Genomic DNA, 24,996 nt, shown 5'->3' on the forward strand with positions numbered 1-24,996 from the left:
TTCTGTACCGCAAGTGTAAGAAAAAAATATATAATTTTTTATTGCAAATATTTGAAATGTGGATACGCTTTCAGACTTGATACTTGTGACATTTACTGAGATTTTACTAAAGGTCAAGTGATGGGTTTCTTAATTTAGCAAATGAGAATTTTAATTATTCCTGACTTTAGTTATTGATGCATATAACAGAATTAAAACATTGTTTCAAATGCAGTGTTAATTGTTTTGTTGTTGCATTTTCTTTTTATTCAGTCTTGTATGCTTTTTAACATATGGTTTTGAATTATTTTAAATTAGTAATAAAGTAATCTTTTTTTGTTGTTTGAAAAAGTTCTTGGTTTAATAGCGAGTAAATGTTACATCAAAAAATAGCAGACTGACCCTGAAATGTCACACGATGGGTCTTAAGATGACAAGGATGCTTGACCAAATGGAGAAGCAGACTGCTGCTGACAGAGGCATTTTCAGCCTGTATAAAAGCAGCAGCCCCAGACTCCGCTGAGAACTGATAGGCATCCCTTACAGGTCAGTCCTTTGTTGTTTACAAAAAACTTATATTTGCTTGTGTTTAAGTGATCAATTTCATGTGTCTCTTTCTGTTACTACTGTGATATCAAGTGATTTGTTTGTATTGCTGATTTCAGTAATTTGAAATTAAACAATTCCTTAATTAATCTAAGAGACTTTAAAATTGAAATGTTTCAGAAAATTATTTTGAGATTAATTGTGTAAATCTTTCTTTTAATAGCATCTTTATACATCATTAAATATCAACTCAGCTGGGAGGAAGGTAGGATTTATATGTACAATAATAAAAGTAAAATAGATAAATAGATTTTGATTTTCTAGAAATGTGTACCAGATTACCATACAAATTGAAATTTAGAACAAATAAGATTAAACCAATTCAAAAGTTATTATTCTTACAGGACTGAGAAGCTGCCAAAATGAGCACGGATGCAGAAATGGAGGCCTATGGCCCTGCGGCCATATATCTCCGCAAGCCAGAAAAGGAGAGGATTGAGGCTCAGACCGCTCCATTTGATGCTAAAACAGCTTACTTTGTGGTGGATGCTGATGACATGTACGTCAAGGGTAAACTTGTGAAGAAAGAAGGTGGCAAAGCCACTGTTGAGACAGAAGGAGGGAAGGTGAGTAAAGCTTTATTAAATTTTTTTATTTTGTCCTTTTCTAATTCCTCCTGAATGTTATATTTTAAACACATTTGTGACAGTTCATGTTTCGTTTTAGACTGTAACAGTCAAAGAGGATGATATTCATCCCAGGAATCCTCCAAAGTTTGACAAAATTGAGGACATGGCCATGATGACCCACCTCAATGAGCCTTGTGTGTTGTATAACCTCAAAGATCGGTTTGCGTCTTGGATGATCTATGTGAGAATTTAGGAAAAATCTAAACAAATACCAACTCAAAAGCAGGCTAGGATACTAAATAAGAATATATCTGTCTTTTCAGACTTACTCTGGCTTATTTTGCGTCGTTGTGAACCCTTACAAGTGGCTCCCAGTGTACGATGCTGTTGTTGTTGGGGCATACAGAGGCAAGAAGAGGATTGAGGCACCCCCTCACATCTTCTCTGTCTCTGACAATGCCTATCAGTTCATGCTCACAGGTAAGATATTGAACAGTTAGAGATGGTTATGCATATTTACTGCAAACCATATATATTTACAAATGTTTCTTTCAGATCGTGAGAATCAGTCCATCCTCATCACGTAAGTAACAAAAAAAAATGTTTATACATATTTACAGAAGTTTAACAATGAGGCTGAATGATCAATTATTCCTCTCCTCTAGTGGAGAATCCGGTGCTGGAAAGACTGTAAACACCAAGCGTGTCATCCAGTACTTTGCAACAATTGCAGTGACTGGATCTAAGAAGGCAGAACAAGCGACAGGAAAAATGCAGGTATACAATTCTTTTTGTGTACAAAGGTCAGAGCATTACCTCTTAAATAGTTAACATATTTAAGAGGCATATATTTCACATATAAAAGGTATATGTGAAATGTAATATCAAATGTTAATAATATATATTTGTGCAGGGTTCACTGGAGGATCAAATCATTGCAGCAAACCCTCTGCTGGAGGCCTATGGTAATGCCAAAACTGTGAGGAATGACAACTCCTCTCGTTTTGTGAGTATTAGGGGAGGGGAAGAAAGAATATCATAATTTTGGTGTTGCATTTGAAGAATCCTAATAGCCAGATTATTACATGTTTAGGGTAAATTCATCAGAATCCATTTTGGAACCAGTGGCAAGCTGGCCTCAGCAGATATTGAAACATGTAAGTTATTTTTGCAAATTATTATTTGACTTGAAAATGGATTTGGATTTATATGTTGAACAGAGAACATTTAAAGTCATGCACTCTTCTTCATGGTGAAACATATTTGCAGTATATTATTTTCCCACACGAATCTTTCAAATTTAGATCTGCTGGAGAAGTCCCGTGTCACCTTCCAGCTGTCTGCGGAGAGGAGTTACCACATCTTCTATCAGCTGATGACAGGCCACAAACCTGAGCTGCTAGGTATAATATTAGATCACTTGCCCACAACATTTCAATGAAAAAACACACCATGCATGTTGTAGCTTTTTCTTCCAATTCTTTGCAGAGGCGCTATTGATCACTACCAATCCCTATGACTATCCCATGATCAGTCAGGGTGAGGTGACTGTCAAGAGTATAAATGATGTGGAGGAGTTCATTGCAACAGATGTAAGCTCACATGTATAGGTAACACAAATCTTACTATTTGTGGGATGTTTGAAAGTTTAACTACAAACTTGGTATTTATTGTAGACTGCAATTGATATCTTGGGATTCACTGCTGATGAGAAGTTTAACATCTACAAGCTCACTGGTGCTGTGATGCATCATGGCACCATGAAGTTCAAGCAGAAGCAGCGTGAGGAGCAGGCTGAACCAGATGGCACTGAGGGTAAAAATTGTAACGTTTTTAGAAATGTTTCATTGTGCTTTCAAGCTGGCTACATTTAAATAACTGCCTTTTTTCTAAAAGTGGCTGATAAAATCGCCTACCTCATGGGTCTGAACTCAGCTGATATGCTGAAGGCTCTGTGTTACCCAAGAGTCAAAGTCGGAAACGAGATGGTCACCAAAGGTCAGACCGTCCCACAGGTAAATTCTGAAATAGTTGTCTTTGGTCAACCAAAACAAATTTCTTAACTGTTGGGAATATGCAGGGCAGTTTATTACATAAACTTAATTTCTTCTTCTAGGTGAACAACGCTGTCAGCGCTCTGTGTAAGTCTGTCTATGAGAAAATGTTCTTGTGGATGGTCATCCGTATCAATGAGATGCTGGACACAAAGCAGGCGAGAGCCTTCTTCATTGGAGTCTTGGACATTGCAGGCTTTGAAATCTTTGATGTGAGTGAAGAAAATCTCAAAAATGTCTTATGAAACAGTCTTGATTTCCAATTAATTAAAAAGAAACTTTCAATAATTACAGTACAACAGCTTGGAGCAGCTCTGCATCAACTTCACCAATGAGAAACTGCAACAGTTTTTCAACCACCACATGTTTGTCCTGGAGCAAGAGGAGTACAAGAAGGAAGGCATTGATTGGGAGTTCATTGACTTCGGTATGGACTTGGCTGCTTGCATTGAGCTTATTGAAAAGGTGAGTAGCTGTTTTAAAAATATTCTTGTTTGAATACTTACTTGATTTTTGTTTAACTTTCATAAAAGAAAAGATTGAGATTTGATCATATTCTGTCGATTAGCTGTGATAAAACGTTTGTTGAATTTATTCTGCAAATTCATCTGTAAATATTTACATAAGTTTGAACTAAATTTCAACTAAAGTTAAATTTCTCATTTAAAATGGTAATTGTTCACAGCCAATGGGCATCTTCTCCATCCTTGAAGAGGAGTGCATGTTCCCAAAAGCCTCTGATACAACTTTCAAGAACAAGCTGAATGATCAGCATCTTGGCAAGAGTAAAGCCTATGAGAAACCCAAACCTGGAAAGGGCAAAGCTGAGGCTCACTTCGCCCTGGTTCACTACGCTGGTACAGTGGACTACAACATCACTGGCTGGCTGGACAAGAACAAGGACCCACTGAACGATTCAGTGGTTCAGCTCTACCAGAAGTCTGCAAACAAACTGCTTTGTCTTCTTTATGCAGCTCATGCTGCAGCTGACGGTATGATTTTCATTAACTAATCAGACAAAACGTCTTCATACATACATCGTACATACATTTATAATTTTATTGATCAAATCAAATATGAGCTGTACCGCTCTTCTTCTTTTTTTCAAACAGAGGCTGGTGGTGGTGGTGGCAAGAAGGGTGGCAAGAAGAAGGGTGGTTCCTTCCAAACTGTGTCTGCTCTTTTCAGGGTATGGAAACTATTTTGAAAGTCAAAAGGACCTAATGTATTGAGATTAATTTTATTATGCTGATCCACAGGAGAACTTGGGCAAACTGATGACCAACTTGAGGAGCACTCATCCTCACTTTGTGCGTTGCCTGATTCCCAATGAGTCAAAGACTCCTGGTAAGAAGCTCAGTCTTAGATATTTCACATGATATCACTGGTGGACACTATTGAATTATTTTTCACTAAATATATTTCCAACCCTCAGGTCTTATGGAGAACTTCTTGGTCATCCACCAGCTGAGGTGTAACGGTGTGCTGGAGGGCATCAGAATCTGCAGAAAGGGCTTCCCCAGCAGAATCCTCTACGGTGACTTCAAGCAGAGGTGGCTGCTGCTGTCTTTCTGAATGTAAACACATGTTTTCAGATGTGAAGATGGAAAAAGGCAATATCCCAATTTTTCTTCCTTAGATACAAAGTATTGAATGCAAGTGTTATCCCTGAGGGACAGTTTATTGACAACAAGAAGGCTTCAGAGAAGCTGCTGGGCTCCATTGATGTGGACCACACTCAGTACAAGTTTGGACACACAAAGGTATTTGTCAGAATCTTCAGTTGTTTTGGGGTTTTGATTTTTGATCCAAGTTTCATAGTTATTCTGTACTCATTAGTTTCTAATTGTAAATAGCCTTGTTTCTCTTTTGCTTTAGTTAATTCCTTTCTTAATTATTCTAGTTTGTGTTTATTCCTTATGTCTAGGTCAGTTTGACATAACTGACTCGGCCACGTGTCATGTTCTCTCACTCTTCTCAGTCTGCTTTCTCTGCCCTCACACCTGCAGTCAGTTAATAATCCGCCATCAATTCTCTATCTCTATCTGTATATTCGTTCATCTTTTTCATTCACTCACTGCTGAATTCTTATCTTCCTTGGACTTCACTGTGTTATTGGACATCTAATAAACCCAGAATAAGAGTTCAATACGCCTCTCATCTTGAAAAAAAGATATGAACGTCTTTGTATCCATGTGTTCTGACTTGCAATACTTATGCTGTCGTAGGTGTTCTTCAAAGCTGGTCTTCTGGGGACTCTTGAGGAGATGAGAGATGAGAAACTGGCTGAGCTGGTTACCATGACTCAGGCTCTCTGCAGAGGATATGTCATGAGGAAGGAGTTTGTGAAAATGATGGAGAGAAGGTGGGAGCATCATGTTGACTGCTAAATAGTTGCCCTTCCCTTTTAAAACAAGATCCTTCTTTAGTAAAACTGATATGTTGTCTTAATTAACTGATGTTTCAACCAGAGAGGCTATCTATTCCATCCAATACAACATCCGTTCATTCATGAATGTCAAGAACTGGCCATGGATGAACCTGTACTTCAAGATCAAGCCTCTGCTGAAGAGTGCTGAGACTGAGAAAGAGTTGCAGAATATGAAGGAGAACTATGAAAAGATGAAGACAGACCTGGCTGCTGCTTTGGCCAAAAAGAAGGAGCTGGAGGAAAAAATGGTCTCAATGCTCCAGGAGAAGAATGACTTGCAGCTCCAAGTGGCTGCTGTGAGTAGGAAGATTTTTTTTAAATGTGATTCATTTGTATTCAAACTAGAGTAATTAACCATGAAGTTCCTATATTTATAAAATAAAATAACAGTGGTGTTATGTATTTGGTGAACACCTGGTCTGTGTAAACAATACGTTATTGAATCATCCTTATTGATATGAATATGAACGTAAAAAAACATTAATAGATGTTTCTTCCCCCTCAATTACAGGAAGTTGAAAACCTTTCAGATGCTGAGGAAAGGTGTGAAGGGCTGATTAAGAGCAAGATCCAGCTTGAGGCCAAACTCAAGGAGACAAGTGAGAGACTGGAGGATGAAGAGGAAATCAATGCTGAGCTGACCGCCAAGAAGAGGAAGCTGGAGGATGAATGCTCCGAGCTGAAGAAGGACATCGATGACTTAGAGCTCACCTTGGCTAAAGTGGAGAAGGAGAAACATGCCACTGAAAACAAGGTTCACATCACTGAGACACCATTATCAGAATTTAATACATCAATCCACAGAATTTATGACATCTACATGCTTATACTTCAGTTAAAATTGGGTATTTCAACACCGACAGGTGAAAAACCTGACAGAGGAAATGGCAACTCAGGATGAGGCCATTGCCAAGCTGACCAAGGAGAAGAAAGCCCTCCAAGAGGCCCATCAGCAAACACTGGATGATCTCCAGGCAGAGGAAACAAAGTCAACACTCTGACCAAGGCCAAGACAAAGCTGGAACAGCAAGTGGACGATGTAAGAAAACGGTTTATTCGGCTTCCTAATTAGGCATAAACCTAACAATGCAATCTTTACACTAATTACTGTGATTGAATGTACCTACTATGCAACAGCTTGAGGGCTCATTGGAGCAAGAGAAGAAGCTCCGTATGGACCTTGAGAGAGCCAAGAGAAAGCTTGAAGGAGATCTGAAACTGGCCCAGGAATCCATCATGGATCTGGAGAATGACAAGCAGCAATCTGATGAGAAAATCAAGAAGTAAAGGATCTTTTCTCTCCTTTATTGAATATTTAAAAAGGTCGTGAAGTTTAACTTAAAATAATGACTCATTATTACTTGACATCAAGGAAGGACTTTGAAATCAGCCAGCTTCTCAGCAAGATTGAGGATGAACAGTCCCTTGGAGCTCAGCTTCAGAAGAAGATCAAGGAACTTCAGGTACAAAAGCTAAACTGTAATTGAAACTTTCCTAAATGATTGCACAAGAGTGATCTTAATTTTACTTCTATGCATTTGTGTTGTAGGCTCGCATTGAGGAGCTGGAAGAGGAGATTGAGGCTGAGAGGGCTGCTAGGGCTAAGGTAGAGAAGCAGAGAGCTGACCTCTCCAGGGAGCTGGAGGAGATCAGTGAGAGGCTTGAGGAGGCTGGTGGAGCCACAGCTGCTCAGATTGAGATGAACAAGAAGCGTGAGGCTGAGTTCCAGAAGCTGCGTCGTGACCTTGAAGAGTCCACGCTGCAGCATGAAGCTACCGCAGCAGCTCTCCGCAAGAAGCAGGCCGACAGCGTTGCTGAGCTGGGAGAGCAGATCGACAACCTGCAGCGCGTCAAGCAGAAGCTGGAGAAGGAGAAGAGTGAGTACAAGATGGAGATTGATGACCTGTCCAGCAACATGGAGGCTGTTGCCAAAGCCAAGGTGAGTGGATAGTACATGTTTTACAACAATCAAATACAAATTGTGGTTCATAACTATGTTTTACATATATTACTTATGGTTTCAGGGCAACTTGGAGAAAATGTGCAGAACTCTTGAGGACCAACTTAGTGAAATCAAATCTAAAAATGATGAGAATGTTCGCCAGCTGAATGACATTAATGCACAGAAAGCAAGACTCCAGACAGAGAATGGTAATTTACCTGAACTTAAACCAGTGTTCTACATTGATTCAAAATTTTCAACAATAATGTATTTATGACTTTTACAGGTGAATTTTCTCGCCAACTTGAGGAGAAAGAAGCTCTTGTTTCTCAGCTGACAAGAGGCAAGCAGGCTTTCACTCAGCAGATTGAGGAGCTCAAGAGACACATTGAGGAGGAAGTGAAGGTATGACTGTCTATATTTTCTTTTGCCATGAATGATGAGGTCAGTACTAGACAAATCATTCTACTAACAACTTTGTGCTTTCCAGGCCAAGAATGCCCTGGCCCATGCAGTTCAGTCAGCCCGCCATGACTGTGATCTGCTCAGAGAGCAGTTTGAGGAGGAGCAGGAGGCCAAGGCTGAGCTGCAGAGAGGCATGTCTAAGGCCAACAGTGAGGTGGCTCAGTGGAGGTCCAAATATGAGACTGATGCCATCCAACGTACTGAGGAGCTGGAGGAGGCCAAGTGAGTCATAATGAATATCTCAATTTAATTATGTGAAATTTCTATTATGCATTTCTACCAATCAAAACATCTATGCACTTCAGGAAAAAGCTTGCCCAGCGCTTGCAGGATGCTGAGGAATCCATTGAGGCTGTGAACTCCAAGTGTGCCTCTTTGGAGAAGACCAAGCAGAGGCTCCAAGGTGAGGTGGAAGACCTCATGACAGATGTGGAGAGAGCTAATTCTCTGGCTGCCAACCTTGACAAGAAGCAGAGGAACTTTGACAAGGTACAGACATTTTTCAACAACCAAAAAGCTGATTAATACAGATAAAGACACATTTTAATTAATTCTCACATTTCCAGGTTCTGGCAGAATGGAAGCAGAAGTATGAGGAGAGCCAGGCTGAGCTGGAAGGAGCCCAAAAGGAGGCCCGCTCCCTGAGCACTGAGCTGTTCAAGATGAAGAACTCCTATGAAGAGGCTCTGGACCAATTGGAGACCATGAAGAGAGAGAACAAGAACCTGCAGCGTAGGACATTATTTAAAAAATTATTATAAAGAAAGAAACAACACAGAATCTATACAAGTCATGTAGTTTTACGACTGTTACTTTCCTTATCAAACTGAAAGAGAAGAACAATTATTTCTTTTTCAGTACCTTTTTGCTTGAACAGTATTTTATTTATTCTTTCATTGCAGAGGAGATCTCAGATCTGACTGAACAGATTGGTGAGACTGGTAAGACCATCCACGAGTTGGAAAAAACTAAAAAGACTCTGGATTCTGAGAAGTCTGAAATTCAAGCTGCATTGGAAGAAGCTGAGGTAAAATCATTCTTACTAGTTGATCATTTAAACCAGATTATACATACAAAATGCATATTCAAGACACTTTATCTTGGTTCCTTGCTATTTTGGTATATACTTAAATCTCTCAAGGGCACCCTGGAACATGAAGAATCTAAGATTCTCCGCGTCCAGCTGGAGCTCAACCAGGTCAAGAGCGAGATTGACCGGAAGCTGGCAGAGAAGGATGAAGAAATGGAGCAGATAAAGAGAAACAGCCAGAGGGTGATTGACTCCATGCAGAGCACTCTGGATGCTGAGATCAGGAGCAGGAATGATGCCCTGAGAGTCAAGAAGAAGATGGAGGGAGACCTGAACGAGATGGAGATCCAGCTGAGCCACGCCAACAGGCAGGCTGCCGAGGCCCAGAAACAACTGAGGAATGTCCAGGGACAACTCAAGGTGAGTTTGGTGGTAAAACACAATTTACACTGAAGAGTGTAAGTCAGATAAAATATTTGACTCCGACATTTGCTTTTGTTGTTAGGATGCCCAACTGCACCTTGATGATGCTGTCAGAGGACAGGAGGACATGAAGGAGCAGGTGGCCATGGTGGAGCGCAGGAACGGTCTGATGGTAGCTGAGATTGAGGAGCTGAGAGCTGCTCTGGAACAGACAGAAAGATCACGTAAAGTGGCTGAGCAGGAGTTGGTTGATGCCAGTGAGCGTGTTGGACTGCTGCACTCTCAGGTTGGATTTTAGTTATTCACAAGAAACCAGGGCTTTCCATGTCATGAGATCCCCACATCTACAACGTATCAATCTGATTCACTTTCAGAACACTAGCCTTCTGAACACCAAGAAGAAGCTGGAATCTGATCTGGTCCAGGTTCAGGGTGAGGTGGAGGATGCAGTTCAGGAGGCCAGAAATGCTGAGGACAAGGCCAAAAAGGCTATCACTGATGTCAGTATATTATCAAAAATAATCTAATTGCAAGCCCCTTTTATCAACTGGTTTTAACCCGAAACCGGTGACAAACTATTTCTTCAGGCTGCCATGATGGCGGAAGAGCTGAAGAAGGAGCAGGACACCAGTGCTCACCTGGAGAGGATGAAGAAGAACCTTGAGGTCACAGTCAAGGACCTGCAGCACCGCCTGGATGAGGCTGAGAACCTCGCCATGAAGGGTGGCAAGAAGCAGCTCCAGAAACTGGAGCAGAGGGTATGAATTCCAATGTTCTTCAAATGATTTAATTGAAAAATTAATAAAAATACATTTCTCATAAAACTTTTACAAATCCCATTCTGAAGGTACATACGTTTAGAAAGATAATGCTTTATCATCACATAAAAGGTTCGTGAACTCGAGTCTGAGGTTGAAGGGGAGCAGAGACGTGGAGCTGAAGCTGTTAAAGGAGTCCGCAAATATGAAAGGAGAGTTAAGGAGCTGACCTACCAGGTAATTTTTAGGTTTTAGTAAAACTACAGTAACTTTCTGTCTTGTAGTTAGTACTTAACATGTATTTCTGTAATATTTCTAGACTGAGGAGGACAAGAAGAATTTGGTCAGACTTCAGGACCTGGTTGATAAGCTCCAGCTCAAGGTCAAGTCTTACAAGAGACAGGCTGAGGAAGCTGTAAGTTAGATATTCAATCTAAATATCTTGTATTTTAGCCAAAAAGTAACTAAATAAATTAAAATGTTTTTAAACAATAAGTAAATACTTTAATAAAACAATTTAAACAATTTTCCTCCCAGGAGGAGCAGGCCAACACCCACATGTCCAGGCTCAGGAAGGTCCAGCATGAGATGGAGGAAGCTCAGGAGCGTGCTGACATCGCTGAGTCTCAGGTCAACAAGCTCAGAGCCAAGAGCCGTGATGCTGGAAAGGTAGTTATTTTTAAGAATGGTTTCCTTGATGATATTATTCAAAATTAAATCTTAATTTTGAACTTTGATAATAACAAATTGTCTTCTGTGCTCTCCTTTGTCAGTCGGATTCTGCAGAGTAAGAGTCATCATTTACTCAAGACCTTTCAACGGAGTTCATAAAATATGAACCGAGTGTTTGGGTATCTTTCTTATAACAATAAAGATGAGAATTATCATTGGCTGTCATAATCTTGTCACTTTATTTTTGAATGTTTTGTTCAAGTCAAAGTGTGGCCCTTAGCAATTTAGGCTTTTGTAGATTAAGCAGCAGCAGTGTTGCACACAGTGCCATATAAATCATTTTCTTTATTTGTGCTTTAGATTTTCAATGTAGATTCCAAAAATAATAACATCGATCCTACCATACAGTATTATCTGACATAGAAGTGCCTGTTGCATGCTGCACATCTATAACATTTAACAGCTGTTTTTTGATTATCAGTTTGTGAGCTACATTATATTTCAATGCTCCAGCAGATGACTAAAATAGACTACACAAAACAATTATGGAGGATTTCAAAAGGCATTCACTTAAAATAAAGAACAGGAAAACAAAACATGTATATATAATGGTGTTTATCTTCCTTCCCAGGAATACATAAGGCGAATCAAATTCTGCTTAGTGCACACAAACTGCTCAGTCCTTCCCTGCATCCAAGCAATGTCCTATTTGAGATGTCACAAGAAACAAACATGGTGGTGCCAAGCCCAAGACTATGCCCCATGGAAAAAACCCAAGGCTTGACCTGGAATCTTGGAACAGAATAAAATCTCCATGCATGCTTTCAATGAACTTTCACCTTCTCGCCTTGGTGGGCTTTTATGAAGGGGGAAAACGTGATGCCACACGGCTTTTGTATGCCTCTGAAGGGAGTCTGTGGTGACAGAAAGACATGTCCATGTAATGCAAGCAGAAAAAGTAATCCAATTCAAATCTACGTAAGTGTATTGCTTTTTTTTTACCCAAACAAAATCTAAAATGTCCTAATGGGGGCAGAGGAGCTGACTTCTTGAGGCAAAACAATAATCAACAATAATAAACAGTCTGATTAGTTTTAGATACTATCACACAAAGATTTGGAGGAGTGGAGAAGCATAGAGGAATACTGTTTAGCTCTGCCCTTGGTTATAGTCTTGGCCAGAGCTTTTCTGCCAACAGTTTGTATTTGCCCCACCATCTATTTGCTTTATTATAAGTTCTCAGATCACCACTGACTGTTTCAAAACTGACTTTATGGGAGGGATTGTATTAACAAAACTAATTCATCAAACTTCATTATCGCAATTACTACTAGTTTTACACAAGACTCTAGCCAAAAAACCCACATGGAGTCATGAATAGTATAATTTAGTTTCAATCGTGGGTCATTCACATGATATGAAAACACGATCACCAGTTGGATTTTTCATTCATCTAAAAAATAATACAATATTATATTTGTTTTATCAATTACTTGTAGAGGAAGTATTTCCATTTTTTCCATTAATATGTGAATTGTTTTTGGGGTTGGACAGGGAAGCTCAAAAATAGTTTTTAGATGAGGACTGAAGTTTTACTATAATCCTTTAACGATGCTTCTTCAGCAGGTGCCAGTCTTGATTAAATAAGGCAGCTGGAGAACATTCATTTTCCCTAGGGTAGAACTTATTTTGAGCAAGATGTTGGGCAAAAGGCCATCTGTTTTCATCTCCTTGTAGGGCAATAATTGGCAACAGCTAAACTTTTACTGAGAAGACCTCATATATAGATTTATTACAGGAATTTAAGATGCCCCAGCAACCGGTAACTTGAGACTAGAAGTCTTTTGGCGACATTTCCAAGCTTAAGCGTCATGTACATGTCTGAAATGAGCCATAAAAAACATTGATGTGAAGTCATGCCTATTAATAAAGTGATTTTATTTCAATTTGATATTTCAACTTGTTTGTATCTCTAAGGTAGAATATATTTTTTAAAAATTTCTCAAGGTGATTTACCTTACACATGCACACATCATATTCATCTTTGAAATATTTTGGTGACAGCTTGTACTTAAAATGGCACTAGCATTGACGTCACAGCTTTAATCAATATTTAATCCAGTAAGAGATAATGTTGCTCTGCTCTTAGTTCAAAGCTTGCTCATACAATTGCAGCTATAAAACATGTTTAAATATAATAATTTATGGATGTATTTTTAAAAAACATTACTTTTTCTTAAATTAAAAACACAGTTTTGCAGCAAGCCAAAGATTAATGTGAAACCAAATACCAGCCAAACTTGGATATCTTTCCAAAATCAAATCAAAAGGCGTTCACAATTGTGCAAAAATATATTTAAATGATCATATACATTTTCTGCAAAATAATTATGTAATAAACTTTCTTCTGGACTATTCAGAGAATTATTTTATTTCGTCAGGACTTCTGTTTCCTCATGTGGAGGCAGTAGTGGACAATATGCATGAAAACATTTGTGGCATATGTGGCTCTTAATTTTAGTCACTGATGCATGAGCATTGGCATGATTTTCTCACAATATTTACACAACATGCTGCAAGAAATCTTTCAAGCCTTTGGTATACTAAAATCCATTTATTGTATAATGTATTTTTAATTCTGTTTTAGCTCCTCTTTTTGTTTTTTTCCCTCCCATTAATTTTTGTCATCCCATAAAAATTTAAGTATATGACAAGACAGAGAACTAGTTTTAAAGCTGAAGTTAAGAGGAAGCTACGTATAATTTCTGGAACCATATCCACCTCAAAATAAGCCACAGGATGATTAGAGATCATGACCAAACTCGGCGAGTGGCAACTGCTGACTAGACACTCCCACCCACTATAAATGAGGGAGCTCCAGACTTCAGCTGGAACTGATAGGCAGCTGTCACAGGTAAGTGCATTCATAATTACATTATTTTCTGTTATAAGAGATTGTCATGTTGAATTTTCCCATGATTTAACAGTCAAGTAATGTTTAAATATGCATCAGCCCAATGACATTTCCTCAGAATTCTATTCTCCTCTAGTGTAGCCCACAAAAATACTATGTGGCTGCATTAAAAAGCTTCATATGTTTAGGCTCCACAAATACTGTAACCATGAGCACCGATGCGGAGATGGAGGCCTATGGCCCGGCGGCCATTTACCTCCGGAAGTCAGAAAAGGAGAGGATTGAGGCTCAGACCGCTCCATTTGATGCTAAAACAGCTTTCTTCGTGGCGGATGCTGATGAGATGTATCTCAAGGGAAAACTTGTGAAAAGGGAGGGTGGCAAAGCCACTGTTGAGACAGACTCAGGGAAGGTGAGTAAAGTTTTGTTCCATTTTTTAATTTTGTCATTTTCTAATTCTTTCTAAAAATTATTTTTCAAACACATTTGTGACAGTACATATTTTGTTTCAGACTCTAACAGTCAAAGAGGATGATATCCACCCCAGAAATCCTCCAAAGTTCGACAAAATTGAGGACATGGCCATGATGACCCACCTCAACGAGCCTTGTGTGTTGTATAACCTCAAAGAGCGTTATGCATCCTGGATGATCTACGTAAGTTCTCAGCTGCATTTCAAAGAACTTAATAGGAGAAATCATATCTGTGTATTTATTGAAATGTTCTTCTGTAACAGACCTACTCCGGGTTGTTCTGTGTGGTCGTGAATCCCTACAAGTGGCTTCCTGTGTATGATGCCATTGTTGTAGCAGGATACAGAGGCAAGAAGAGGATTGAGGCTCCACCTCACATCTTCTCCATCTCTGACAATGCCTATCAGTTCATGCTCACAGGTAAATGAAAGACACAAGTGTTTTCCAAAAAAGAAATGGAAAGAAAGAACATATTCACATTGACATGAACTTTGTGCAGCAACTAAAGTATTATGGTATACATTCCAGATCGTGAGAACCAGTCTATCCTGATTACGTGAGTACTGAACAAACTCAATTGGTCATTCTTTTACAAAATGTACAAAAATAAATTTGATAAGTCAAAATGTGTCTCTTGTACCTCAGCGGAGAATCCGGTGCTGGCAAGACTGTCAACACCAAACGTGTCATCCAGTACTTTGCAACAATTGCAGCTCTTGGTGGCAAAAAGGACCAAGCGCAGCAGGCTGCTGGAAAAATCCAGGTGACTATGCGTTTTTTTTTTTTGTTTTTTTTTTAAACAGCTTATAATTAGTTACATAGTGCAACAACGGTCAATGTGCAGGGATCTCTTGAAGACCAAATTGTTGCTGCTAACCCTCTGCTAGAGGCTTATGGTAATGCCAAGACTGTGAGGAATGACAACTCTTCCCGTTTTGTAAGTTAAGACAACGTTTAAATGTCCATTAATAGTTAATGCTTGATTCACTATAGAGTGTAACACATAATATTAATTTTGCTTAGGGTAAATTCATCAGGATCCACTTTGGTACAAGTGGAAAGCTGGCTTCAGCTGACATTGAGACATGTAAGGAAAACATAAACATGATGTAATCAATATTATCTATTATTAATTTGTTATCTGTACCATGATTTCCTTATCAAAGTGCTTACGTCTGATTCTTAGATCTGCTGGAGAAGTCCCGTGTCACCTTCCAGCTGTCTGCTGAGAGGAGCTACCATATCTTCTATCAGCTCATGACAGGCCACAAGCCTGAGCTCATTGGTAAATGATCAAATACTTGAAAATTAAATGTAGAAAAGAGCAACTTTTAAGACAAAGAAGCTACAATGATTTGTTTAAATTGTTTCAGATGCTCTGCTGATCACCACCAACCCCTATGATTTCCCAATGGTCAGCCAAGGTGAAATCACAGTCAAGAGTATCAATGATGTGGAGGAGTTCATTGCCACAGATGTAAAAGAATATTTGAGTTTAAAAAAAAAAATTCTTAAAACGTGTGTTGTGCACTTAAACCTTTTTTTCTCTACATAGACTGCTATTGACATCTTGGGCTTCAATGCTGATGAGAAGTTTAACATCTACAAGCTCACTGGTGCTGTGATGCATCATGGCAACATGAAGTTCAAGCAGAAGCAGCGTGAGGAGCAGGCTGAACCAGATGGCACTGAGGGTAATTTGGAAAATGTCACCAATCTCATTCTGTAGAGACACAAAAATTATATAGAGTAGGTTGAAATGTCTTTTGTTTCTTTCCAAAAGTGGCTGATAAAATCGCCTACCTCCTGGGTCTGAACTCAGCTGATATGCTGAAGGCTCTGTGCTACCCAAGAGTCAAAGTCGGAAATGAGATGGTCACCAAAGGTCAGACCGTCCCACAGGTAATGTATAACGGTTGTTATGTTAAACAGATGTTAGCTTGTTTATTACATAAAAGTGACAAATTATTCTTATAGGTGAACAATGCTGTCAGCGCTCTGTGCAAGTCTATCTATGAGAAAATGTTCCTGTGGATGGTCATCCGTATCAATGAGATGTTGGACACAAAGCAGGCGAGAGCCTTCTTCATTGGAGTCTTGGACATTGCTGGCTTTGAAATCTTTGATGTGAGTAAAGAAAAACACAGAAAGGTCATGTGAACCATTTTTTATTCCAAAGGAAGATAAACAACTATCAATAATTACAGTTCAACAGCTTGGAGCAGCTCTGCATCAACTTCACCAATGAGAAACTGCAACAGTTTTTCAACCACCACATGTTTGTCCTGGAGCAAGAGGAGTACAAGAAGGAAGGCATTGAGTGGGAGTTCATTGACTTTGGTATGGACTTGGCTGCCTGCATTGAGCTTATTGAAAAGGTAAGTCGCTGTATTACTCAGCTTAAACTGATAACATCCATGATTTTAAGTACATGATACCTCATTTCAAATATGAGTTGTAATTTAAATCGGTAATTATTCACAGCCATTGGGCATCTTCTCCATCCTTGAAGAGGAGTGCATGTTCCCAAAAGCCTCTGATACAACTTTCAAGAACAAGCTGATTGATCAGCATCTTGGCAAGAACAGGGCCTTTGAGAAACCCAAACCTGGAAAGGGCAAAGCTGAGGCTCACTTCGCCCTGGTTCACTACGCTGGTACAGTGGACTACAACATCACTGGCTGGCTGGACAAGAACAAGGACCCACTGAACGATTCAGTGGTTCAGCTCTACCAGAAGTCTGCAAACAAGTTGCTGTGCTTCCTGTATGCAGCTCATGCTGGAGCTGAGGGTATGTGCCAGTAAAACAGATAAACCTAATTTAAGTAGAGTAATGTGCCACCTGAGAATGACCCTGAATATACAAAGAATGATCTGAAAAAATTATAGCACACATTTTTATAAAGCTTGTTGTTCAGTGAAGCTGCAGTTGTGCAAATACAATGACTTTTAAAAATATCAAGAATGAATGAGATGAAATCATGAGCTTAGAAAAACTTGTTTTAATATCACTGTTTTCACTGTCATAACTTCAGCTGAGGCTGGTGGTGGTGGCAAGAAGGGTGGCAAGAAGAAGGGTGGTTCCTTCCAGACTGTATCTGCTCTTTTCAGGGTATGGGCATTTTTTTGAGAACTATCTCAAATGATTTAAACCCAATTAGGGAATAATTTTATGATGCTGACCTACAGGAGAACTTGGGCAAACTGATGACCAACTTGAGGAGCACTCATCCTCACTTTGTGCGTTGCCTGATTCCCAATGAGTCAAAGACTCCTGGTAAGTAGCTTAGTCTTAGAAATTTACATTAAGAAATTTTACATGATATTGTTAGGAGACACTGTTGACTTATTTTTCACTAAATATATTTTCAACCCTAAGGTCTTATGGAGAACTTCTTGGTCATCCACCAGCTGAGGTGTAACGGTGTGCTGGAGGGCATCAGAATCTGCAGAAAGGGCTTCCCCAGCAGAATCCTCTACGGTGACTTCAAGCAGAGGTGGATGCTGCTGTCTTTCTGAATGTAAACACATGTTTTCAGATGTGAAGATGGAAAAAGGCAAAATCCAAATTTTTCTTCCTTAGATACAAAGTCCTGAATGCAAGTGTTATCCCTGAGGGACAGTTTATTGACAACAAGAAGGCTTCAGAGAAGCTGCTGGGCTCCATTGATGTGGACCACACTCAGTACAAGTTTGGACACACAAAGGTATTTTGGAAAAAGACATTAATGATATTGCTGGGAACAATTCTTTGCATCCATGTGTTTTATCTTGCAAACGTTTTGCTATTATAGGTGTTCTTCAAAGCTGGTCTTCTGGGGACTCTTGAGGAGATGAGAGATGAGAAACTGGCTGAGCTGGTTACCATGACTCAGGCTCTCTGCAGAGGATATGTCATGAGGAAGGAGTTTGTGAAAATGATGGAGAGGAGGTGGGATTACCTCTATTATGCCAGAGATTACTTGACATACTTATGTCTCAAGGTGGAGAAAACATTTATCTTTGATTGTTGGGCTTTTCTCTTAGAGAGTCTATCTACACCATCCAATACAACATCCGTTCTTTCATGAATGTGAAGAACTGGCCATGGATGAACCTGTATTTTAAGATCAAGCCTCTTCTGAAGAGTGCTGAGACTGAGAAAGAGTTGCAGAATATGAAGGAGAATTATGATAAGATGAAGACAGACCTGGCTGCTGCTTTGGCCAAAAAGAAGGAGCTGGAGGAAAAAATGGTCTCAATGCTCCAGGAGAAGAATGACTTGCAGCTTCAAGTGGCTGCTGTAAGTAGGAAGATTTGTTTTATTCAATTGTGATTATTAAACCATAAAGTTCTCTTGTTACTCTATGTACTTAAAACAAGAGTGGGGTTATGTTTTGAGACTGAGGCTATGAACATTAGATTTGTGACAATAATGACCAGATATTGTTTTATCATGGATTCTATTATTAAAGACCTGTTCATGTGAAAGGAGAACATTCACATTTGTTGACTTATTCTCAATCATAGGAAGTTGAGAATCTCTCAGATGCTGAGGAAAGATGCGAAGGCTTGATTAAGAGCAAGATCCAGCTTGAGGCCAAACTCAAGGAGACAAGTGAGAGACTGGAGGATGAAGAGGAAATCAATGCTGAGCTGACCGCCAAGAAGAGGAAGCTGGAGGATGAATGCTCCGAGCTGAAGAAGGACATCGATGACTTAGAGCTCACCTTGGCTAAAGTGGAGAAGGAGAAACATGCCACTGAAAACAAGGTTCACATCACTGAAACACCATTATCAGAATTTAATACATCAATCCACAGAATTTATGACATCTACATGCTTATACTTCAGTTAAAATTGGGTATTTCAACACCGACAGGTGAAAAACCTGACAGAGGAAATGGCAACTCAGGATGAGGCCATTGCCAACTGACCAAGGAGAAGAAAGCCCTCCAAGAGGCCCATCAGCAAACACTGGATGATCTCCAGGCAGAGGAAGACAAAGTCAACACTCTGACCAAGGCCAAGACAAAGCTGGAACAGCAAGTGGACGATGTAAGAAAACGGTTTATTTGTCTTCCTAATTAGGCATAAAGCCAACAATGCAATCTTTACATTAATTACTGTGATTGAATGTACCTACTATGCAACAGCTTGAGGGCTCATTGGAGCAAGAGAAGAAGCTCCGTATGGACCTTGAGAGAGCCAAGAGAAAGCTTGAAGGAGATCTGAAACTGGCCCAGGAGTCCATCATGGATCTGGAGAATGACAAGCAGCAATCTGAGGAGAAAATCAAGAAGTGAGTGCAGACTATCTTTTGTTTTCCAACATGTGTTTGTGTCAAGTCAGATAATTGAGCTCAACACTGCATTTTGAAATCCAGGAAGGACTTTGAAATCAGCCAGCTTCTCAGCAAGATTGAGGATGAACAGTCCCTTGGAGCTCAGCTTCAGAAGAAGATCAAGGAACTTCAGGTAATAATGCCCTTGGCAGAATTTTTTTATACTGTTTTGCAGAGTGATCTTGAGTGACAACTTCAATGCATTTGATTTCTAGGCTCGCATTGAGGAGCTGGAAGAGGAGATTGAGGCTGAGAGGGCTGCTAGGGCTAAGGTAGAGAAGCAGAGAGCTGACCTCTCCAGGGAGCTGGAGGAGATCAGTGAGAGGCTTGAGGAGGCTGGTGGAGCCACAGCTGCTCAGATTGAGATGAACAAGAAGCGTGAGGCTGAGTTCCAGAAGCTGCGTCGTGACCTTGAAGAGTCCACGCTGCAGCATGAATCCACCGCAGCAGCTCTCCGCAAGAAGCAGGCCGACAGCGTTGCTGAGCTGGGAGAGCAGATCGACAACCTGCAGCGCGTCAAGCAGAAGCTGGAGAAGGAGAAGAGTGAGTACAAGATGGAGATTGATGACCTGTCCAGCAACATGGAGGCTGTTGCCAAAGCCAAGGTGAGTGGATAGTACATGTTTTACAACAATCAAATACAAATTGTGGTTCATAACTATGTTTTACATATATTACTTATGGTTTCAGGGCAACTTGGAGAAAATGTGCAGAACTCTTGAGGACCAACTTAGTGAAATCAAATCTAAAAATGATGAGAATGTTCGCCAGCTGAATGACATTAATGCACAGAAAGCAAGACTCCAGACAGAAAATGGTAATTTACTGAACTTAAACCAGTGTTCTACATTGATTCACAATTTTCAACAATAATGTATTTATGACTTTTACAGGTGAATTTTCTCGCCAACTTGAGGAGAAAGAAGCTCTTGTTTCTCAGCTGACAAGAGGCAAGCAGGCTTTCACTCAGCAGATTGAGGAGCTCAAGAGACACATTGAGGAGGAAGTGAAGGTGACTGTCTATATTTTCTTTTGCTATGAATGATGAGGTCAGTAGACAAATCATTCTACTAACAACTTTGTGATTTCCAGGCCAAGAATGCCCTGGCCCATGCAGTTCAGTCAGCCCGCCATGACTGTGATCTGCTCAGAGAGCAGTTTGAGGAGGAGCAGGAGGCCAAGGCTGAGCTGCAGAGAGGCATGTCTAAGGCCAACAGTGAGGTGGCTCAGTGGAGGTCCAAATATGAGACTGATGCCATCCAACGTACTGAGGAGCTGGAGGAGGCCAAGTGAGTCATAATGAATATCTCAATTTAATTATGTGAAATTTCTATTATGCATTTCTACCAATCGAAACAACTATGCACTCCAGGAAAAAGCTTGCCCAGCGCTTGCAGGAGGCTGAGGAATCCATTGAGGCTGTGAACTCCAAGTGTGCCTCTTTGGAGAAGACCAAGCAGAGGCTCCAAGGTGAGGTGGAAGACCTCATGACAGATGTGGAGAGAGCTAATTCTCTGGCTGCCAACCTTGACAAGAAGCAGAGGAACTTTGACAAGGTACAGACATTTTTCAAAAACCAAAAGCTGATTAATACAGATAAAAAACATTTTTAATGATTCTCACATTTCCAGGTTCTGGCAGAATGGAAGCAGAAGTATGAGGAGAGCCAGGCTGAGCTGGAAGGAGCCCAAAAGGAGGCCCGCTCCCTGAGCACTGAGCTGTTCAAGATGAAGAACTCCTATGAAGAGGCTCTGGACCAATTGGAGACCATGAAGAGAGAGAACAAGAACCTGCAGCGTATGTATTCCCTAATTATTCAAAGAGTTGAGCAACTCCAAAATTACTGAGAGACAGATCCTTTTTTTGCTTCAGCTTCAATAAAAGGCGAAAGAATTTGTAATTCTGAAATTTCTTCAGGTTTATATTTGGCAGATTTCTATTATAGCTTCATTCATTTATTAACTTTTCATTGCAGAGGAGATCTCAGATCTGACTGAACAGATCGGTGAGACTGGTAAGAGCATCCATGAGCTGGAGAAGGCTAAAAAGACTGTGGAGACTGAGAAGTCTGAAATTCAGGCTGCACTGGAAGAAGCCGAGGTAAAATATTTCTCCACAAGTGAACAGCAATTTATATCATACATGAGCCCTAAGCATACTCTCCTGTCTTTTTTTTTTCACCATCTAACCTTATTATATGCTTGATCTTTCAAGGGCACTCTGGAACATGAAGAGTCTAAGATTCTCCGCGTCCAGCTGGAGCTCAACCAGGTCAAGAGCGAGATTGACCGGAAACTGGCAGAGAAGGATGAAGAAATGGAGCAGATCAAGAGAAACAGCCAGAGGGTGATTGACTCCATGCAGAGCACTCTGGATTCTGAGGTCAGGAGCAGGAATGATGCCCTGAGAGTCAAGAAGAAGATGGAGGGAGACCTGAACGAGATGGAGATCCAGCTGAGCCACGCCAACAGGCAGGCTGCCGAGGCCCAGAAACAACTGAGGAATGTCCAGGGACAACTCAAGGTGAGTTTGGTGATAAAACACAATTTACACTGAAGAGTGTAAATCAGGTAAAATTTTTGACTCCGACATTTGCTTTTGTTGTTAGGATGCCCAACTGCACCTTGATGATGCTGTCAGAGGACAGGAGGACATGAAGGAGCAGGTGGCCATGGTGGAGCGCAGGAACGGTCTGATGGTAGCTGAGATTGAGGAGCTGAGAGCTGCTCTGGAACAGACAGAAAGATCACGTAAAGTGGCTGAGCAGGAGTTGGTTGATGCCAGTGAGCGTGTTGGACTGCTGCACTCTCAGGTTGGATTTTAGTTATTCACAAGAAACCAGCGCTTTCCATGTCCTGAGATCCCCACATCTACAACGTATCAATCTGATTCACTTTCAGAACACTAGCCTTCTGAACACCAAGAAGAAGCTGGAATCTGATCTGGTCCAGGTTCAGGGTGAGGTGGACGATGCTGTTCAGGAAGCCAGAAATGCTGAGGACAAGGCCAAAAAGGCTATCACGGATGTCAGTATATATATCAAAAATAATCTAATTTCAAGCCCTTTTTATCAACTGGTTTTAACCCGAAACCGGTGACAAACTATTTCTTCAGGCTGCCATGATGGCTGAAGAGCTGAAGAAGGAGCAGGACACCAGTGCTCACCTGGAGAGGATGAAGAAGAACCTTGAGGTCACAGTCAAGGACCTGCAGCACCGCCTGGATGAGGCTGAGAACCTCGCCATGAAGGGTGGCAAGAAGCAGCTCCAGAAACTGGAGCAGAGGGTATGAAAACGTTTTTGTTGTAAATTCACGTGGTGTCAATAACGCCTAGTAATATTAAATTGTTTCCTTATTCAACATCTTTAAACAGGTTCGTGAACTGGAATCTGAAGTTGAAGGTGAGCAGAGACGTGGAGCCGATGCTGTTAAAGGAGTCGCAAATATGAGAGGAGAGTTAAGGAGCTGACTTACCAGGTGAATATTCTATTCTGTTTTCTAAACACTTACTAAGTACCTTTAATACCAAATAACTTTACTATTGTCCTGTATATTATTTGTCTTGTTTACAATAAGTCTTTGCAAACATTTGGTTCATCCCTACAGACTGAGGAGGACAAAAAGAATCTGACTCGACTTCAGGACCTGGTGGACAAGCTGCAGCTCAAAGTGAAGGCTTACAAGAGACAGGCTGAGGAGGCGGTAAGAGAAATGACTGATTGTCTGCCACCAAACAATCCCCCCTTTAAGTTAGCACATTACCAAGCCATTATTTGGCTTGGTATTAACTAAGCCAATTGGTATCTCAAAACCTTCAGGAGGAGCAGGCCAACACCCACATGTCCAGGCTCAGGAAGGTCCAGCATGAGATGGAGGAAGCTCAGGAGCGTGCTGACATCGCTGAGTCTCAGGTCAACAAGCTCAGAGCCAAGAGCCGTGATGCTGGAAAGGTGAGATCACATGTCAAACAAAAGATTCCATGAGCACAAGCTCTTTGACTATGTCCTTTTGTAATACACTTTGTTATTGAATGAATATTTGCAGAACTATTTTTATTTGATAAACATTTTATTTTGCTTTCTCAGAGAAACCTGACTTCCTTAATGTTTGCATCTTATACTGATTCATTTTCTTTCTCCTTTTTTTCTAGTCTGACAGCGCTGAATAGAGACGCCCTCTATTTTGGAACATTATAATGCGGTTCATATAATATGAACTAGCTGTAAAATGTCATCATATAATGTACTATTTCAATAAATAATATCTTTAAAATGTCATACCATTCAGTGGTTTTGTTTCTTTTCTTGAAATATAACTTTAGAACTAGTTAGTAACTTCTCCACAAAGAAGGACATATTTTTCCTCATTATGTTTACTCAACAGAGAAGAGTTCTTTTAAAACCAGCATTCTTTTTTTCTGAAGTAAATATACTGTATTTTGATCGAACACTAATTTCAAAAAATGTTGGAGTGGTCTCAGTTTACCCATCAACTGTAAACACAATGTCCACTGAGGGTTATTTTCAAAAGATATTTTTGGTTAAATACCTTTTGAAAACAATTTCAAACACTACTTTTCTGTAAACCCCAGTGCAAAACCAGAGGCTAAAAGACTTGATTGAAGTCAATTAGAAAATTCTTGAAGAAATTTATCCGGGGCCAAAGTGTGCCCGTCGGTTTGGACCCAGCGTTCTGATGCTAAACATTAGCATCCATGCTAAAGAAAGCTGCAATATCATCAATGGCACATGGATAGTGTTAAGAATTAAAAAGAGGAATAACTTGATTTAGGTCGTTAATTAATTCTTCTTTGTCCCGAATTCTTGTGTCTGTATACGTGTGCAGAGAGAAAGAGCAATCATACGACATCAGACTTCAGATATCCAGTGTTTTATCCAGAGAAAATCAATGCAAGAAGAATGTTACAATAAGCATCTCACCTAGATTATCAAAAGTCCAAGACATGACAAAACAGAAACAATTAACTGAGTAAAAAGGGAAATAACAACAGACAAAAGATGCATCTTCTGGGAAACTCTCACTCAGCACAAAGAGATTCGGACTTCTGCTGTAAAACAAACCATTTTATACGAATGTGTATTCTCCTCATTTAAATATATGCATTAGGAGGTGTGTTTTTTTCCTTTGTGTGGGCTGTCTTAAATGTTAATTTTATTACCTCTGAGACCCACTGAAACACCCAGCTCTTCTCGTACCAGTCTGTCTAGACTATGATATATGACGTGCAGCTTGAACGTTATCTCTGCCTCAAAATGCTTCAACAAGAAACCAGTTGATGTTTTTTAACCAAGCTTGCACAAAATGTAATGCTAAATAATGACCTTAAGTTTGGATCT

At 40.1% G+C, this 24,996-nt stretch overlaps 1 protein-coding gene and 1 pseudogene across 1 annotated transcript; both read left to right on the forward strand.

The window, feature by feature from the left end:
• Positions 1–742: 742 nt before the first annotated feature.
• On the forward strand, positions 743–11,144 carry LOC129363233 (myosin heavy chain, fast skeletal muscle-like; annotated as a pseudogene).
• A 2,887-nt stretch (positions 11,145–14,031) lies between these two features.
• LOC129363231 (myosin heavy chain, fast skeletal muscle-like) lies at positions 14,032–23,921 on the forward strand. The gene is given in 41 exon segments (XM_055035200.1): positions 14,032–14,255; positions 14,356–14,499; positions 14,580–14,736; positions 14,845–14,872; positions 14,962–15,079; positions 15,161–15,253; positions 15,340–15,403; positions 15,503–15,601; positions 15,690–15,793; positions 15,872–16,010; positions 16,100–16,218; positions 16,294–16,443; positions 16,524–16,694; positions 16,801–17,107; positions 17,352–17,428; positions 17,506–17,593; positions 17,696–17,813; positions 17,900–18,023; positions 18,111–18,247; positions 18,343–18,598; positions 18,826–19,068; positions 19,178–19,223; positions 19,226–19,353; positions 19,452–19,597; positions 19,682–19,772; positions 19,855–20,244; positions 20,330–20,456; positions 20,533–20,651; positions 20,732–20,928; positions 21,012–21,195; positions 21,271–21,436; positions 21,615–21,739; positions 21,854–22,162; positions 22,248–22,451; positions 22,540–22,665; positions 22,754–22,924; positions 23,013–23,073; positions 23,076–23,116; positions 23,246–23,341; positions 23,458–23,589; positions 23,790–23,921. Coding segments are annotated over 41 exon segments (5,817 nt in total). The 5' UTR covers positions 14,032–14,051; the 3' UTR covers positions 23,808–23,921.
• The last annotated feature ends 1,075 nt before the right edge of the window (positions 23,922–24,996 follow it).

This window comes from Poeciliopsis prolifica, unplaced genomic scaffold (genome assembly GCF_027474105.1).
Source record: "Poeciliopsis prolifica strain line A6 unplaced genomic scaffold, Auburn_PproV2 SCAFFOLD010, whole genome shotgun sequence".
NCBI classification, from domain to species: domain Eukaryota; kingdom Metazoa; phylum Chordata; class Actinopteri; order Cyprinodontiformes; family Poeciliidae; genus Poeciliopsis; species Poeciliopsis prolifica.